General features: G+C 42.3%; 2 protein-coding genes across 2 annotated transcripts in view; both read left to right on the top strand.

Annotated features, from left to right (window-relative positions):
* Positions 1 to 11726, top strand: part of LOC109483936 (estradiol 17-beta-dehydrogenase 8-like) — a 14004-nt gene extending 2278 nt beyond the window's left edge. The window contains exons 3-10 of the mRNA XM_019787077.1: positions 176 to 273; positions 1750 to 1881; positions 7467 to 7565; positions 8481 to 8563; positions 9252 to 9342; positions 10074 to 10116; positions 10658 to 10732; positions 11320 to 11726. Coding sequence (XP_019642636.1) covers positions 176 to 273; positions 1750 to 1881; positions 7467 to 7565; positions 8481 to 8563; positions 9252 to 9342; positions 10074 to 10116; positions 10658 to 10732; positions 11320 to 11330 — 632 coding nt within the window. The 3' untranslated portion in view covers positions 11331 to 11726. The remainder of the gene's footprint in view (positions 1 to 175; positions 274 to 1749; positions 1882 to 7466; positions 7566 to 8480; positions 8564 to 9251; positions 9343 to 10073; positions 10117 to 10657; positions 10733 to 11319) is intronic.
* Positions 11727 to 15506: 3780 nt separating this feature from the next.
* Positions 15507 to 19257, top strand: part of LOC109483923 (guanine nucleotide-binding protein subunit alpha-13-like) — a 43591-nt gene continuing 39840 nt past the window's right edge. The window contains exon 1 of the mRNA XM_019787064.1: positions 15507 to 16031. Within this exon, the coding sequence (XP_019642623.1) occupies positions 15528 to 16031 (504 nt within the window). The 5' untranslated portion in view covers positions 15507 to 15527. The remainder of the gene's footprint in view (positions 16032 to 19257) is intronic.

Genomic DNA, 19257 nt, shown 5'->3' with positions numbered 1-19257 from the left:
ATATATATATATATATATATATATTAACTTTTGTAATGTTGGCCAGTCCACCGTCAAAGGGCAACAAAATGTTTTGTTGCTTTTTCGAAATCAGGCGAAATTTATGCGCGCGTAGATCTATGTCGTCCATAAAAATTACTTTCTGTTGCCTAATGTGACATACCATGACCAACAGGTGCGGAGGAGACGGTACAATCTCTACAGAAACGCGGCCTGTATTCACACAGGTCTTACGTAACAGATGTGACGTCAGCGGCTGCAGTATCAAGACTGGTACGTATACGTATCTGCACCGAGGAGATGTCCATATAACCTCCTTTAATATCTGCATTGACTATACTATTATAGTATTACGCTAAGTGTTTCTTAGGCCCGATTTAGACTAGAAACGGTATACCGTTTCGAAACGGTACGAAACGTTTCGCCACAGAAAACGGTTCGTCTTTAGACACAGGGGCGGAAGTGTTTCGGGCCGCCCGTGGCGCAGGATGTTTCTGACCCACAGTGACCTATGATGACCTCCCCGAACCACTTCTACGGTTTGCCTCATTGGCCTTACGATACTTGTGTTTCAGGGCCTTGAACTTCGCCCGAACCTGCTTTGGGGTGCATAAATACCCCTCAGCCGCCAGCCCGTCCACAAGCATCTGTATGCCCTCCCTATTACGCGAGGTCTCCAAGCGGGATTGTATAGTTTGATTGGCCCACAAGATGATCAAGAAGCGGGTCTCATCTTGGGTCCAGACCCTCCCCTGGCCTTCTGCCATCCCTCCAGACGTAAAGGATAACAAAAATTCGAGAAATACACGATATAAAATGGCGAAAATGGACACAATCAAATATGGCGCGAATCTACCAGATAATGGACGTGCGCGGGCTTATTAGCATGTGATTAGCATATGACATGTGACCTGGTTTACCGTTTCAAGAAACCCTTTGTCTTTAGACCTAGCAAAAAGCGTTTCGGGCCCCCCGCTGAAGGGTTCTGAAACGGTCGAAAACCACGATGGAGGTGGTTTTCGGAAACGGTCCGCGAAAACCCATAACAAACCGTTTTTTCCTCTTTAGACCGGGAACGGTTAACCGTTCCGAAACGTTTCCCTGGCCAAAACCCCTTAAGCGTTTCTAGTCTAAATCGGGCCTTAGTCTGTAGAATCTCATAAATTATATAGACGAATATTTGTAGTTGAAACGCATGTTAGTATTCTCATTGCGTACATTTACGATCAATATGTTGAGAGTTGCAAGTCATTAACCTTTCTTAACTTTTCTTAAACATAGTTGTTTTATATATATGCAATATTATAGACACCTCCGATAATGCTCTAAACAGTTTCGCTCACTGTTCGGTTTATTCGGTGGTTATTGCGTCTGACTAGGGATTATCTTACCATATTCACCTCGGGGCAGGTTATTTACCTTTTATTGATGTTTATTTGCAAAATCATGCCCGAATGCTAATTGCTTGTACAGTCAAGTATACAGAAACAGGAGACAGGTAACAATCTGTCTGGAAAAACCTCTACTTCTACTACTACTCTAGCTATTAAGGGGTTCGACTTGCATAATTAGTGGGTTTTGTGATCTTAGTAGAAATGTAGTCTTTTGGTGATCTTCTAATCTTCTTTATTATATCCCCCTTTCTCCTATTTCTACTATTCGTTCAGCCTATTGTAAAGGAGTGTGGGGTAGAACAATTCGTTTGTGTATGTGGATGTTCCTCTAACATCGATGCCCCGCTGTGTAAAGGTGGAGTCCGTCCGTGCGGATTACAGCGTCGTCCCTGACGTCGTCCTGGCGTCACAAGGCGTCCAGACGCACACGGCCTTCCTGGACATGGACGAGGAGACGTTCGACAGGATCGTCAACGTCAGTCTCAAGGTCAGGTGTACGTAGTAGAACATGTCTCTGGTACTAGTAGTCAATACTAGAAAGGTAACATTTGCATAATGTTTTCTTTCGTATATAGTCTGCTCTGTTAATTATTATTGTGTCACTCTTATAACTACATCATCAGTTTGGATAGGCTATCGTGGTAAGCTATATGATAATAGCGTTAATGGCCCGCCCTTTCTTGGTGAATATGCTGCGCTCACTTGGTGGCTTTATTCGGTGGTTATAGCAACTGACAAGGCTTTATCACACCATATTCACCTCGTGGCGGGTCATTAACCCTTAACTCAAACGCATTCATATATATGGTCAGACAGGAGTCTAAATCCCTCCTGCTATAAAATTGCAACATGATGTAACCCAACACTAGTTACCATGGTAACAGACAGTCTGGTTCAGGTCATTGACCTTTTTGGTTTGGAGAAGAATCGGAAACGTAGCAAAAACATGTTTTCCTTCGGTAAACATAATAAATCTCGTGGTCGATTGATAAATGCTTTATATCATTTTGCCCAGTCAACCCGTGTAAAAATCGCATATCAGCCCCCCCCCCCAAAAAAAAAAACATTAACGCCGCTGCCGCCACACAAGTCTGCGAAGGAAGCTTATTTCGCCCTTTGTTGAAGTCTTTTCTGTACACGTTGTATTTACTTCTTTACGCTAAACCTGAACGAAACACGTACGTATCCACTTCAGCTCATGTAGTATAGTTCTAATTCAATAGCTCAAAGATTGTTGGGAAAGTCCTACACCGCTGTTTCCATCTCAAAAGACAAGTTCAGTCGCAGGATTCGCGTCTCCACCTCCTCCGCGTCCGGTCTTGCAGACGGATTTTCCCGCCAACACGAGCTCATGACGTCATACATCAATCCGGAACATTCCGGAGGCCGTCTAAGCCGGATTCCCCTCCGGAGTGTCTGTGCGAGTTGGCGGCAGCTCGGTCTGTTGTTGACGGTTCCAGGGTAGCGCGGTTCCCGCCCTAGCGTGGCGATCTCCCACAGCAGCACGCCGAAGGACCACACGTCGCTCTCACAGGTGTACTGCCCGGTCTCCAAAGACTCCAGAGACATCCAATTCAGCGGGTGTCTTTCTAGGTTTCCCGCAAGCTCTCCTCCTCTCTTGTCGGGTTGTGCATCATCAGCGACGTACTGGATGGTATCGTACACGTGGTGCTCATCTCGTGCCAATCCAAAGTCAGCCAACTTGGCCACGTCGTCGGCGGTGATGAGAACGTTCCGAGCCGCCACGTCGCAGTGTGTGATCGCCAGGCGTTGAAGCTCCTGAAGAGCTCGGGCAACGTGTATGCCATAGCGGAGATAGCGAAGGAACGACCTCGCCCCATCTTGCCTTCGTGCTTGTTGTAACAGACGCAAAAGACTCCCTTTAGAAGCGTATTCCAAGAGAATGTACTTATGCGAGGGCTCGTTTATAAGCCCGAGTAACTGTATGATGTTGGAGCGAACGTTGCTGTGATGTTGGTCCTCGTGCACGGCTACCAGGACGGCCGCCTCCCGGTAGAAGTTGCGGTGGCACTGCGCGTCTGTTCTGCGGACCGTCTTTGCGGCCACGCTGGTGTTTTCTCCGGCAGAAGACCGCAGTGTTCCCTGTATGACGTGCCCGAACATCCCCCATCCTACCAGGGCACCGAGGGTGAGGTCTCGGCTGGACGTCGTCTCCCAGCGGCTGAGCCAGCCTGGCCTCACGGTCTGTGCCAGGTCTGCTTCCACCTGAACGGATTCAATGTTTCAAACATAGCTGAGTGTATCCATATAGATACTGGCAAAAAAACAACTTTGTATCAAACTCGCAATTATGTGCTTGTGGCTATTTCATACAATTCAGTAACATGTCTAAGGTTAAAACTTTAGATCCAACACAATTGGACACGTCTTGCCTCTTCCACTGAAGCAAATCACCCTTTCTTAGCTTCCTCCATTCACCACCTCTTAGGAGGAAGTTCCACACTGAAAGCTTATTTCCTAGAACAACATCACTATGGAATAAGCTACCACGTAATTGTTTCCCATATGGCTATAACCTTTAACTTTTCAAGTCTAAGGTCAACAAACATCTGTCCTCACTGGCTGTAGAGTGACCCAAAACATTTTGAGTGGCTCTCATGAGCCTTGTTTTGCGCTGAATCATGAAGTAAATAGACAAAAAATTAAGTTCTTTCACCTAGAAGTTTCGACCAGTCAGTCTGGTCTTCCTCAGTAGACTGACCCAGTGAGGCTTGCCACGTGGCTTCTTTGAAGTGTGACGTCAACAAAGAAGCCACGTGACAAGCCTCACTGGGTCAGTCTACTGAGGAAGACCAGAGTGACTGGTCGAAAGCTCTAGGTGAGACAACTTTTTTTGTGTTAGATGGACTTTAAGTTTTAACTTTAAATATGTAAATACCAACACAGATGAACTTTCGTGATAATTCAATAACAACTTCTATTTTAGAGATTAAACATGACACTAGTTGGTGAAGTTTAGAACAGAGGGAAACATGCACATGCACTTTTCAAATGACGCCTCGGTGAAATTTAAATGATCGCCAGCCCTTTTGGAATATACATTTTACAAGTTTAAGTTTACAATATAAAAGTTTACAATATAAAAGTTTACAATATAAAAGTTTGCATTCCAAATTCTTACTGGAGGCCATTTAATGTTCACTGGTTTAAGGTTTTCCTCTGATGTTTCATTGTATTTTTCTTTCTATCTTTGATAGACATTCGACTGAAGTCTACAAGAATTTACAAATTTAAAGTGCATTTTCACATAAAAGTGACCAGTTTTCACGTTACCTGCTGCATCTGTAGAAGAGCTTCAGTGTCTTCGTCTGTTCCTGGTTCAAGTCCACACAGTAGTTTCTTCTTGTAAAGTATGGTCGCTATAAAAACAACCAGTACAATCAGACAGCCTACAGCGACAAGGCTTTCGACCAACGGCTCCGTTGGTTGTTTCTCGTCACAGTTCTTCCCTGTCCACGGCGCCATGCAAGTGCATCTGCCGTCCACGTTGTCGCATACAGCGTCGTTCTCACAGGTGCAAGTTTGTTGGCATTTCAGTCCGTACCTGTACTTGGGACAGGGTACGGTACAGTTCGATCCATACCAACCGGCTGTACAAGTACACTCACCGTCGCTGTGGCTACAAATCGCCCCGTTTTGGCAGCTACAGGACTTGTGGCAATCTTTACCGTACGTACCGTGCAGACATTTTGTCTCGCACTTGTTTCCAGTCCATCCCGGCGGACAGACACAACCGGCCCACCGGTCACAGCTGGCACCTTGTAGGCAACCACACCTTTCATCACAGAGTTTACCTTTTCTACCGGGCGGACAGTTAGTAACGTTCAACACAATCGAAGCATTGTAGACTCTTCCACGTGTGTCCTGAACAAGGCATGCATACGGGCCGCTGTGTTTTGATTGTATGTTGAGTATAGTTTTGTCTAGTTGACCTGCACCGTGGCTAACAATCTCAGATCCGTTTGGAAGTCGAAGTAACAGCTTCGTGGCGTCGAGGTGATTGGCTTGGCAGTGAACGGTGACGTTAGCGGAGATGTAGATATCAGAAGGGTCGCTAGGAGTCGTTGTTGCGGATACGCCAGGCTTGGGGATGTCGCAGGCGACGCCCTGCCACCCGGCCGTACATTTGCAAGCGCCGTTGAAACCGTGGCAGCGGGCGCCGTTTTTACAGATGCAGGTCTTGTCGCAAAAAGGACCGTACCTGCCGCGTACACAGCCCACAGGATTGACAGCGGCAGAGAACCTGTGTAGATGTTTCACAGCGGCTGAATCGAGATCGCTGTTAAACTTCATCGGACGTACTAAAGGCGGAATGTCGCAGTTAAAACGCGTCGGGCGCGTCGTTGGATACGCTACAGAAATAAGATAGACCAAAAGAGGATTCTGAAGTTCTGTCATGAAGTTAGGGACGACTTGTTCAAGAGGATCTAGCGCGCTGGTGTGGTCGCCACGAATATTAAAGAGCTGGAGCTGGAAGGAAACAGTTTGGTCGAACTCTGCTCGACAGAACACTTTAAAGGTATCGTTGACGGCGTATGATTGAAATATTTCAGCTGCAACTCTCATGTCATTCACATTACGGACATTAACAGCTATACTAAACTGGCACGCGTTCCCCGTCAGGACGAGAAACTTTGGGTCTTCCATGTTCCAGTTTTCCTGTGGCCTGTTCAGCGTCTCTTTAAAATACACAACGTCTCCTGAAGCCATCTCACCTTCCCCTGATGCAAAGAGACTGAAGAGAAATCCGTCTGTCCCTTCCTCTGAAATTCTGACCGGCGTTTCACACGTCTCGTGGTACACAGGTGGATAGCCCGAAACGTCCGTTACGTTTACTTTCAGACGGACAACAGCGTTACCACGATTTTTAAGTCGTCGAACACGAATTTTAAGCAGATACTCCGACTGTACGGTCGAATCAAGCGGCCTGGCGACCACAACGGTACAGTTCGTAGTGACGTCGAACCGGCTGTATGGGTCCCCGTTCACTATAACACACGGAAGTTCCGCAAATTTCTCCGTCTTTTCCATGAAACTCTGGAGGCTGACAACGTCTGTGCCAGGCGGGACGTCTGTAGGCACAGAGGCGGTGAAACTGTAAGCTCCATCCGCCCGACACAGTAGACTAGACACGATCAAAAGTTGGATGACTCGGAAGTATACTAGTATTACCATAATGCTGTTGTAGTACGTTGGAGAGTAGCGTAATACTAGTTGTCAAAAGAAAACTCCTGTATCCTATATTTTACCAACCTGATGAAACTATTTTCGGAAACTAGTCAATGAGCAAATGTTGCAAGGTCTTTGTTACACATGGAGGTTCCTCCTTTCCTAGAATTTTAGTGTGGCTTTAACTTCCAACTTACGGAACTGAGTCTAAACATGTGTGAACTTCGTGGTATTGACACAAGCTTTGTGGTGTTGATATAGCATTAATGAATGAATGAATGAATGGATGAATGAATGAATGAATGAATGAATGAATGAATGAATGAATGAATGAATGAATGAATGAATGAATGAAAGACCTTTATTGTACGTTTACGCTCTTACAAGCTAAGTACAGGTCATGAATAGAAAAGGAAAAAGGATACAGCAATGATACTTAAACTATACATACTAATGTGATCTACTATTTACATTGTTCGACTTCTTCTCGCTTTTTGACGCAGTTATAGATGTACGAGCATATAGGACTAGTGATACATGGTTTGTCAAGTTTCATAAGAAATATGAATTTTTCTGATTCATTTAAATGTCCAAAGCTGGGGAACTTATCTATTATATAAGAATATAGGGAATCTCTCTCATTACTATATAACGTACAATCGACTACAAAATGATACTCATCCTCAATCTTATCTAAATCGCAAAATTGGCAAATCCTTTGCTCTAGAGGAATGCGGTTAACGTTGTGTCTGCCTTTTTCTATGTGGAGTTTGTGTGAACGTATCCGGAGTTCTGTGATGGCTGTTCTGTGTCGAATGTTTGTAATTTTCAGATATTTTTATATATATAAGATTTAATGTTTAGTTGCTCATGTTTGAACAGGGAACATTCCTGGTGGTCCAGGCGTTCTCTCGGTTGATGGTGGAGAACAAGATAGCAGGAGGGTCTATTATAACCATGGGCAGTCTTAGAGCAGCACAGGTTAGTACTATAGTACGGCTTTAAGGCTATGCCGATTTGATTATAGTCAAGTCAAGTCAAACTTTATTGCACAACAATTGTAACGGGTACAATGCATGGCAAACTCTTCAGTACTACATATCTAGCTAACATCTACTCTCACGTCTACAGTGATACCTACAAGTTCTATGTATCGCAAATAACATTATACTATTTCAAAAAGGTAATATAGAACATGTATACATATGGAGCATGGCTTACATGATAATGTACATGTCTTGAGTTCTATATATGGCTGTACAAACTAGAGTGTACATCAGTTGGTTGAATCGGATATGGTATGATTTCTTTTATCTAAAGCTTTGGATATGGATGACATCCCCTTGGAACCCCAAACGTTTAACTTGAAGCGTGCGAATAAAAAAAGTTTGGCCAAAAAAGTTGCTTTCATTATGAAATCTACGTGGTCATGAAGGGAACAAATGACACTGGGTATGGTATGGCGAATGATCTACTCTTCAAATTCATTTCTGTACATTTTCGTCTTTTTCGTTTGATTTTGGCATACTACGACGTTGGTATCGTTTTCCAATGTTTCTGGAGCAACTTACGGTATATATTTGCCAATTTTGAAACTGTTTTGTATGGTTGAAAACGGCCGAAAATTCATGCGCGTGACTACCAAATCAATGAGTTGGTAGTCACTTCGTCTGTGTCCTTTCATTTGTATTTATTACTGTTTTCTGAATGAAAGAAAATGTGTTCCGCGCATGTTCGGGTAACTTCAACTATAACGTTAGCTTAAATCAGTGGGTTTGATTTCTAACAGAGCACTTATACCAAAAATTGTCGTTTGATAGTTACTAATTGTATCCGGATGCCATTTCAAGAATGAGATATTCACAATTTTGTCTAAAAACAATTTTGTTTCCTAAGGGTTCAGCATTTCACTCTCACTACGCTGCAAGTAAAGGTGGTGTGGTATCGTTGACCAAGTCGGTTGCACTGGAATTGGCAAAGTAAGTTTTGATATTCGATCCTGTATTCTTAGAGATATTTGATTAATATGCTTAACTAGTACTCAAATTCTGCTTCTTTGAAAAATGTGTGCCTGAGAATTTGCGATCTAATGCATTAACAAAAATCTTATTGTGCAAAATTATTGTCGAAAAGTCAAATTCTTCCTCTGACGATCTACAGAAGAACCCATATGGTTCAATGCATGTATTAGCCTCCCTTTGCTTTGTCACAGATATACAAGGAACTTTATTGACACAAGAAAAGTACAGCGACTTTCGTAATGTCTTTAACTACATTTAGACATACAGACATATACGTGAGTACAACAAAATTGACCTACGTACTACAAGGCAATAGATGAATCAACTTAAACTTGTTCTAAGGTCTAAACATTCTTTGATATATTTGTACACAGTAAGGGTTATTGTAGAATCTATACCTTCTAGAATGAAATTGAAATTATCTCTAGCATAAAATGTAACAAATTCCGTTAAGCAAGCAGACAGAAGATTGAACAGCTTTGTGCGTTTATCATCATATAGTGGACAATACATGATAAATACATGATTTTGTTATCATTAGGACAGAATGGACAAACCTCTGGTCGCGGGGGATTTTTTTTTTATATTTTCCTATTTCTACATTCAATCTATGACTACAAATTTTCATCTTTGTAATTGATCACAGATATAATATTCGGTGCAATGTCGTTAACCCCGGTGCCATTACTACTCCGTTACAACAACAGGACTTCGTACCCGAGGAGGAAATGCCAAAGGTATGTTTGTATACGTGTGTGTGTGTGTGTGTGTGTGTGTGTGTGTGTGTTTGTGTACGTGTGGGCCGGGAGAGACATGTGTATGTGTGTGTACGTGTGTGTGTGTGTGTATGAGAGGTGGGGGGAAGTTCAACATTTCCCGGAGTGAAGGGGCACTTCAAACACCAAAAGAAAAATTCGATTCAAGCATATTACGTCATCTAGAAACTACGTAATTGAAAACAAAATCGGGAAATTTGTCTACGCGTGTTTTGAAAAGAGAAAAGAGACCTTGTAGATATAGACGTAACATAGTAATTCTTTCTCCTACCCTTGTACTCCAGTTATGTAACATACTAGTATATAGTGCATTTGTCCGTGAATATGCAATGAAGGCCATTGTCATTGTCATGATAATTCGACTACTTCTACTTAACATGCCTTGCTGTGATATTCGTATACATGGCAAGTTAATTTTACTCAATATTGTGTTTTAAATTATAATGTCATGTATATAACGTTTCTAATTCTATGTATTTGTATGACCATTTATTTGTCGGCATGGTGGCCTTGAAAAGGTGTGCTTAGGTCCACCTGTTCCACCATGCCTTCCATGTATGTGGAGAATTGTAATAATAAAATTTATAAAAAAAGTAATTACAGTTCTTGAGGTGAAACCAGTCGTTAAATATATTACTGACAAAATTCAGGTACATATACAGAGACCTTTACTTTTAATTTGTGTATTTCAGAGAATTCAAGCCATTCCACTAGGTCGGTACGGTGACCCCATAGGTGAGAATACTAACTACTGTAAAACTATAAAAAAACTTCTGATATAAATTTCTGACTCTTGATAATTAATATAGCTAGCTCTTGCTGTTTTCTGAAAGACGGAGAAAGACTTTTCACAGTATATTTATGAGACAGTATACGAGGCATTTTATAATACTATCATGAAAGTTCATCTGTGTTGGTAGTTACATGTTTATAAAGTTGAACCTTTTGGTCCAACACAAAAAAATTCTCTCACCTAGAGCTTTCAACCAGTCACTCTGGTCTTCCTCAGTAGACTGACCCAGTGAGGCTTGTCACGTGGCTTCTTTGAAGTGTGACGTCAACACTGGGTCAAAGCTTCAAAGGTATCTGGTAGACGATGTCTGCCCCCGTCGCGGTTAAGTGAACGGTGGTGGGCCCTGATGTAAATAGCCTCCTTCACCCTTCTCAGGAAATAGTCTTGGTGTACAATGAAACAGTTGTTTACGATTTTGATAGTCAAGCATTTTGTCGACAGTCTTGTAACGTCAACTATTTGTTGTATCTATCGTACCGCCAGAGGTGGCGAACCTGTGCCTATTTCTGGCCTCTGACGAAAGCAGCTACATGACCGGTCAAGCAGTGGACATCACCGGTGGGTACCAGGGTGGGGCTGGAGTGTAGCCTCTACCAGGCTTCGGGAGGCAGCTGAAAAGAGTAGAAATTTTCGGGTGCGGCCAAATGTACTCTCTAGCGGACCAACTCCCTCGGCATGTTATCTCTCTATTTGGCCAATTTCTACTCTTTCCAGCCGCCTCCCGAAGCCTGGCAGAGGCTAGTGGTCAAGAACTGGCATGGGTGATGTTTTGAGGCTTGATTACTATAGTATTTACTAGTATTACTCTCAATTCCGACTGTAAAGGGGCATATATTATTTTTTTTCCGTGTTGCACGTTTTACCGTGATATGCATCCTTTCATCACCTAAAATATCACCAAACTTTGAGACTGTATATAGTAGAGGGGATTCATTCCTCAAGCTAACCGACATCTTGCACACACAGTCGTCCCTCAGTAAGACATCTGGAGCCGCATAGTTCCCATTTAGAACTTTTATTCAGCCTGTCACACTGAATCACACTCACTGCCACACTGTCACAAGTATATTAAGACTAATACCGGCTCAGAGAAGGATTACATTACAAGAATGTTGACTAGATTTATTTCTTTTATGCCCCCTCAGGTGGTCGATGAGAATTGTGTCCACGTACTGGCCTCCTTGCGGAATTCATCAAAAGTGCAGGCATCTCCACGACTTCAGAAACAGTTTATCTGTCTAGTGATAAATGAAGTGATAAATAGTTTACGTCGATCAGAGGCAGAAAGCATCAGCGGACTGGCACGCTCGAGCTCGGACACATCTATTCACGTATTTAAAGACCGAGTCATGTAGATTTATCTATACCTGCCACAAATTGTTTGACGCTCTGGGTAACAACGTACTTTTTTCGTTGCAGTGTTAAAATGTGCTATAAAAGGGTGGAAGATAAAACATATTTGGTAATGAGAGTGAATACAATGAAACAACGTAATCTTTGTAGTACATTATATACACAGACGATTCTAAACTGTACCTAGCCTCTATCAGACTTCGGGAGGCGGCTGGGATTTTTCGAAAGAGTAGAAATCGGCCAGAGATAGCATGCCAGGGGAGTTGGCAAACTGTTCTCTCCAGCAGACCAACTATCCTGGCATGTTATCTCTCTATTTGGCCGATTTCTACTCTTTCCAGCCACCTACCAAAGCCTGGTAGAAGCTAAGAGGCTTAGCAAGAGGCAAACGACGATGGATTGAACTGTACAGAGACATACACTGATTTCTGTTGGTCTGTCAATTGTAGTTTAGCTTTTAATACTACTGCAAATGTACAGCCAAGAACAGTTATTATTATTATCATTGGAGGATTTGAACGCAGTTTGTAATAGTTCTTGTGAAGGCTTTTAGTGGTATCTCTTTTCAACAGACACAGTAGTGTATTTTACCGTCAGGTAGCAATTCTATCTAGGCACAGGTAATACAGTAGTCTCGGGTGCAATGAGGTGAAAGTCTACAAGCCGCAACACTTTTCTCTCTCCACCATTCAACGCCACATTCTGTAACGCCAGCTCAGAGCACGTGTACTTTTTTTGCTCTTCGGGCAACGGCACTTTCGTTGCTTTTTTTTCACAAGATTAAACAATTAAATTGATTGCATCACACACACACACACACACACACACATATATACATGTATATAACAAGCAGCACACACACACACACACACACACACACACACACGTATATAACAAGCAGCACACACACACACACAGACATATATAACGTTATATATTTAATGGGCAGATGGTTAATATGATATGCAAAACGGTGGTATTAAAACCGTATTACCTCCTCGCTATCATAAGTTTACATTCAGGAAAAAGAAACAGAGCCATTAAGAGCGGCAAAAAGTTTTAAAAAATGATGCGAAAAAGGTACTCTCCAAGCAGAGGTTTGGGGTTATTTTTGGCCCGTGGAAAAAAAAATCCAGTGCAGAGGAGAAACCCCGATAAAAAGCCTGAAAACACGCCAAAAATAACCCCAAACCTCTGCTTGGAGAGTACGAAAAAGGTTGAATTCCATCAATGAATGCGCTGTTTGTCAGAATAGTTGTCGCCCTTTTCTTTCCTTATCGTCCGCAAGGCCAGTGATAATACACATGATGATATATTGGTTTTTAAATACGCACGTCTTGTAAAGGTTAGAATTACTATTAGATCAATCAATTGTGCCTACGTGCCCACTTTGCAATACATGTACAGCGCCAGCGCACACTTAGTACATGTACCGTAACATTCTAACTACGTAGCTACGAAGTAAAACCATCCACAGATTAGGCGAAAGCCTAGCTTACAGGCACTACGACTAGTACTAGGTCTATCTGGTGGGCTCATACTACATAGCTTAACTTGGTTGAGCTCATACCCATAGGTAGCCGAACCCCCCACAAGGCCCAAAGGTTCACTTTTTATCTAAAGGTCCAAGATTTTTCTTCAAAAGATGGACTGATTTGTATCAACAGCGGGGCTGGAATGGTAAAAAAAGCTGTTCACTTTGTCGTTGAATAGAAAGTTATGTCTGATTTTTCCTCTGGAAACCTCTAAAACGCGGGAAATGCCATTTCAGAAGGTTTAGTTTTCAACTTGAATTTTTCCCTAGAAATCCCCTCAAAAATGCAGCAAATTCCATTTCAGAATGTTCAATTTTCAACTTGAATTTTTCCCTTAGAAGTCCCCTCAAAAAACCAGGTTCGCTGGTCCCTTTAATGAAATGAAATACCTTTATTGTACATTCATGCCACGACGGGCTAGGTACAGGTCAAGACTTAACAGACACATAACAAACGTATGTAGAAAACATACATAAGGAACATACAAGGATACTATACTAAGCTAATACAACGTGTTCTAGTTACTGATCTAAGGCCACGTTGATTTGATTATATGGATGACATCCTCTGGGAACCCCAAAACTGATGCGCGCGTGCGAATAAAAAAAAAGTTTTGCAAAAAAAAAAGTTGCTTTCACTATGAAATCTACGTGGTCATGAAGGTTGAACAAATGGCACAGAATATGTTATGGCGAATAATCTACTCTTCGAATTCATTTCTTTACATTTTTGTCTTTTTCCCTTTGATTTTGGCATTCTATGACATTGGTATCGTTTCTAAATGTTTTCCTTGCAACTTATGGTATATTTTTGCTCATTTAGCAACTGTTTTGCACGATTTACAGTATGGTTGAAAACTTTTTTTTTTGGAAACGGCTGAAAATTCATGCGCGCGCGGATGTCATCCATATAATCAAATCAACATGGCCTAATACAGAGTGTTCAACTAATATAAATAGACCTTGGGAAGAACCCCCCCCCCTCAAAATCCTGGCTACAGGCATGCAGCTTGCATCATAGCAGTAAGCCACTGAGTTTTGCTACTTGTATTTTCACGATGACAACACGGCTATTTCAGGAAACAAGCCATCGACGGGATCACTTCCCCATCATGACGTCACAAGGGTGAGGCGTCCGTACGTGTGTGTAGGAATCTTTCACTTTGGGCCGCGGGCGGGGGTGGACAGCATGTTACAATAATGCGGTCACTTGTGCATATTTATCATCGAAGTAAAGTAATCTGGTGATTATGTGGCCTGGTTGACATAAGTAGGGGTTTCCTCTTACGTATACTAGCTACTCACGGGCTCCTATAAAAATGAACGATTTATGATTGGTACTTTTGAGTCATTTTTAAAAACTCTCTCCAATATTTAATGATCTCCCTCTCTCATAGTAATTATGTTAACCGAAGGGAAACATATTGTTTTTGCTCAGTTTCCTCCTCTTCTTCTTCGCCAAACCGAAAAGGTCAATGACCTGAACCAGACTGTCTGTAACCACGTTAACCACTGTAGGGTTACATCATGTTGCAATTTTATAGCAGGAGGGATTTAGACTCCTGTCTGACCATATGTATGAATGTGTTTGAGTAAGAATTACACAGAGCAAACCATATGCAAAGGTAAACATTATGTTTTGCAAATGTTACCTTTCTAGTTATCTTTTCTATTTATATAGTGATGATTTATATTATTTCCTTGCCAAATGTGATAAACGCAGCACAGGAAATATTAATAAATCAAGGTAAACCACATCAAGTTAGCACACGGGAAAGAACGAACGTTCAGACGTCAATCTTGTATGACATTTCCCTCAAGTCGAAGGATTACTTTTGACATTTAAACGCCGGGCGCTGAGCGACCGTACGTGCATGTTCGTCAGCATTACGTAGGCTCTGTCCTCGCTGAATATCGATCCCACATATATAACCAGACAGTTCACAATCATTTCACGAAATGACTTATATATCAACCCCATCTAGCTACGACCAGTTTACAACCTTGTTTCACTCCCTCAATTTTTTGGCGTGAATTTTTCGCGGGAAAATAATGTGTGTATGAAATGACTATACCCTCTAACATCCATAATCTTCAAAATAATATATTCGTTATGAAAATTAAGGATATTCTAATTCGATCACAGTTAGAAATCAATTGATCAATCAATCAATCAATGAAACAAACAATCAATCAGAACTGGTTTATTGATAAAAAAATGTTGGAATTGCCAACGGCTTAATTGTGCCTTCTGTACGTAAAATATGTTGCCCTAAATACATTTAAAAGGTTCTACAGCAAAGTATTGAAACAGTGAAATAATGCATTGGTGTAAATAAATACAGGATAATAAATAAGACTAACTAGAAGATGTGTTACTAAAAAACCGGTCGATGCCCCGTCCCTCCCCCCCTGTGCGGGTAGGTGGTCCGCCCCTCCTGTCCCAGGCTAGTCCAAAGTTCCAAGATGGCGGTGCGGGTTGGGCAGGCTGCGGCCCGGGCCGGGGCCCCTCCGTTCTGCCTGGGCCTGTGCTGCGGCGATCCGCAAGACATCGAGCAAAGACAGCGGTCCAAGCAGATCGACAAGATGCTGGCCAAGGAGAAGGTCCATCTACGCAGACAAGTCAAGATATTGCTGTTAGGAGCCGGCGAGAGCGGCAAGTCCACCTTCCTCAAGCAGATGCGAATCATCCACGGGAAAGATTTCGACGTGGAGGCGCTGAAAGAGTACAGACCCACGGTGTATAACAACATCGTGAAGGGGATGAAAGTGCTCGTGGACGCTCAGAGAAAGTTGGGTATCAAGATGAAGGAGCCAAGCAACGAGGTGTACTGCGACCAGGTCATGAAATTCGAAGGAACGATCAAGATAGACACTGCCCTGTTTTTGGAGTACTGCCCCGCTATCAGGGCGCTGTGGTCCGATGCGGGGATTCAGGAGGCGTGGGACAGACGGAGAGAATTCCAACTGGTAAGAAAATTCCTCTTACAGTTTTACAAGTATTTCCCAGACATTCAGCTTTGGTTGAGTGGTTTTTGGGACTGTGGTTTCTAGCCCTATGCTGTGCCTAACAACCCCCTCCCCCCTCGTTAGTACAAAATGAACTCGTATTCCGGGCCCAACGCGTCGTGTCCCCCGCCCAGTTACGAAGACTCCTGTTTTGTTGTCCAAAGTTCATCTTTTACGAACGTTTACCAACTTGAAACCAACCTTCCTACAACCCCCATGCTCTATACTAGCGGTTCAACGCGTGTGAGAAGCCTCGGTAAATACACAGTTTGTCAAACGACGCAAAAAAATCGACACAAGTTTCACGACTCCAGAGCCAAGAGACAGCCCGAAATGACCTGAACTCCTTTCACACTCCGCCCAAAATTTGAATATGTCATCTCCCTAACAAAAGCAGGCCTCCCAGAGACGTACCAAATTAAAATCACCATTGTTAGGATTCTGTTCACGATGTGGCTATTATATCTCTACCTTTTCAAGGAAGGGAAAAAGAAGGGTCGAGTGATTTTGTAGTCCGAGCAGGGGTGGGAGGGGGGCAGATGTAGCAGCCACGCCCGGGTGCGGTTGTTGTCCCAAGGGGTGACTACAAACTCGCTCTCCGTAGGATATTCCCCTCTAAAAAATCACCCGACAACTTGTTCCTACATTCCTCCTACGTGTCCCTGACTCACGTCTTCTGCGAAGGGTTTAAGGGAAATCTTGGAATAGCTCAACAAACTTAGCAGGACCACGAGAAAAAGTTGTCTGGAAGCCTGTGCGAGTTGATGTTGTTTGCAGGACATCAGGGATTGTCAATCAACAGCACAAGTCGTTTATTCATTCTTCAGACTTGTGTATTCAAGGAGGTAAAAAAAAAAAAAGATCCCTCAGAGGCGTTCCACAAACACATCACACAGACATTATCTAAGGTTGACTAAAATAGTACAACCAGGCACAGTAAAAAAACATAACACTGCTGGAATTTGTATAATTGGAATAAAAACAAGCTCCCAAATAACCCCAGGGTCAGGCATTGCCCTAGGCAAGTTTGGGTTCAGAATAGGGTAAGCTTTTGATATGCTACCATAAAAAGACTGGAATAATAAGCAATATGTATTTAAAGCCACAGTCATAACATGTTGATTTTTTTTTAGAATCAGGGCTTCTTAAAATTTTCATATACAATTCATGTACATTATGTGATAACTAATTACTAGTGTATAACGTTATATAATGATTATGCAAACAATAAACAAGCAAAATTGGTTTCACTTATTAATATTTTGTATGAGTATGGGTACAAAACTTCATTTGTACTATTGTGTGAAGTTTAGTGTTTTATTTCTTTTGACACTGATTAATTTAATTAACTCAGGGGTAAATAGGAAGAAGGGATTACAGGGCCATCAGTTTGTTGTCATTGATTGAACCATTGATTTGGTGTGATCACTCCTGTTCAAATGTTTTTTTTTGGTAGAAATTTTACACATCCTGAAATAGAATATGGAGAAGATACAGAAAACCATAGTATCATTTTTCTACTGAAAATATTTCTGTAATTTGACACTTGCAAGAAATCTGACAACTTGTGACTACTACTACTGTAATTCCTGATACTTTTATGTTCATGGTTTACACGGTTTTCTCTGTATCATGAACGTACCATTACCGGTAACAAAATTTTGCTACCATGAAGAGAAAGTGAGCTACAGTACCGTTGTATTACTATTGAAGAGTATATCTAATTAGAAAAAAGCATATTGTGTCACCCTCAGTGATTTACCATTACTCACTGTGATGACTGTTAACAATTCCCAATCACCAGGAATCCTCTGAATCATCTGGAAGGCCTAGGAAACAAAATGTTGTGTTTCCTGTCTCCGTCCTGAAAAAATTAGGGTCCGTACGTAGGGATTATCTTTCTTTTTCTTGTTTTTTAGACTTTGGCGATCTCTATATAGTGATCCAACCAGGGCTTTAGCCAACGCCCGTTTTACCGTCAATTGACGGTAATTTGTCCAGTCTGACGGTAAAAATTTTAGTCCTTACCGTCAACATTGACGGTCAAAAATCGTGGGTAAAGACATGGAAAAAATCTAGCGAATTTGAATGAGCCACGGCGCGGCGTCTTTTCCAAACGCACGGCGGCGGGAAACCTGATTTCAAGGACCGTGCCGACATCTGTTGACTTGGCTCTATTGTTCAATGTTGCTGTCTGTTAAAACAACATGTGCTAACGGCCACATAAGAATAAAATAAAACAATGGCTCGACTCAGACACACGCTGCTAACTGTACATGACAATACGATAAATAAACATGTGACAACGAACAAAGAAATATCAAACGTTTTTGAATAATATACTGTACTTGAATAATCATACTATCGCAAGAAAACGGAGATTGATCCACACAATGTGGCCTTATTTAATCTAAAACTTCGTCAGACCTCCTTCGCGCGAAGACTTGAGCGTCAGCATAAAGATTTCTGGAGGATCGCTGACACGCGAGTTTTTGCCGGCCACGTAACTCCCTCCGCGGCAAAATCCTCTATGCCGTAGCGAAATCACGTCTCAGCGCTTCCCCAAGTCAACTTCATGGCCGCTAAAGTCCGCAAAGGAGTTGTAACTTCCTCATTTCGGTAGAGAAGCGAAGCTGACAAGTAAAATCATGTACATGTCGGCCATTTTGTTTGCTACCCGAAGTCTTCCGAACGCTCTAAATAAGGAAATCGTCGGAGATCTGAGCCACATCGCCCGCTGTCGGTCAGCGCTCGGGCCCGGCTCGGTGGAAATCGGAGGCTGTGACGTCATAAGTAGGTTCATTTGCATGGCCGCGGCTTGAATCGCGGCGGGATTTGAGCGGATCAAAACAAAGGGCATAGCGGATTGTTCATTGCGCGTTGTCTCCTTGTGAGAACTGTAGTTTTTTTTTCATTCTGCAAAATTGCAGGTTGTGTAGTTTTTATTTATTCTGCAATCTTGACGGGTATTTAGAACACCGAATGCATTAAGTGTGCGGGAGGGCGTGATGTCGATCACCGGATCGTGAAAGACATTCTTTAAAAGTAATCATTGACGGAATTTTTTTTTCGCGTTGACGGTATTTTTTTTTTCGCGAATTGGGTTGACCTGGGGTTGACGGTAAAAAATTTCGAGCTGGCTAAAGCCCTGGATCCAACTTATACTATAGTTTAACAAAGTAAAACT

Source organism: Branchiostoma belcheri, unplaced genomic scaffold (assembly GCF_001625305.1).
Source record: "Branchiostoma belcheri isolate BF01 breed outbred unplaced genomic scaffold, Haploidv18h27 scaffold67, whole genome shotgun sequence".
Classification (NCBI taxonomy): Eukaryota; Metazoa; Chordata; class Leptocardii; order Amphioxiformes; family Branchiostomatidae; genus Branchiostoma; species Branchiostoma belcheri.
This window is presented reverse-complemented; position numbering and strand designations above follow the sequence as displayed.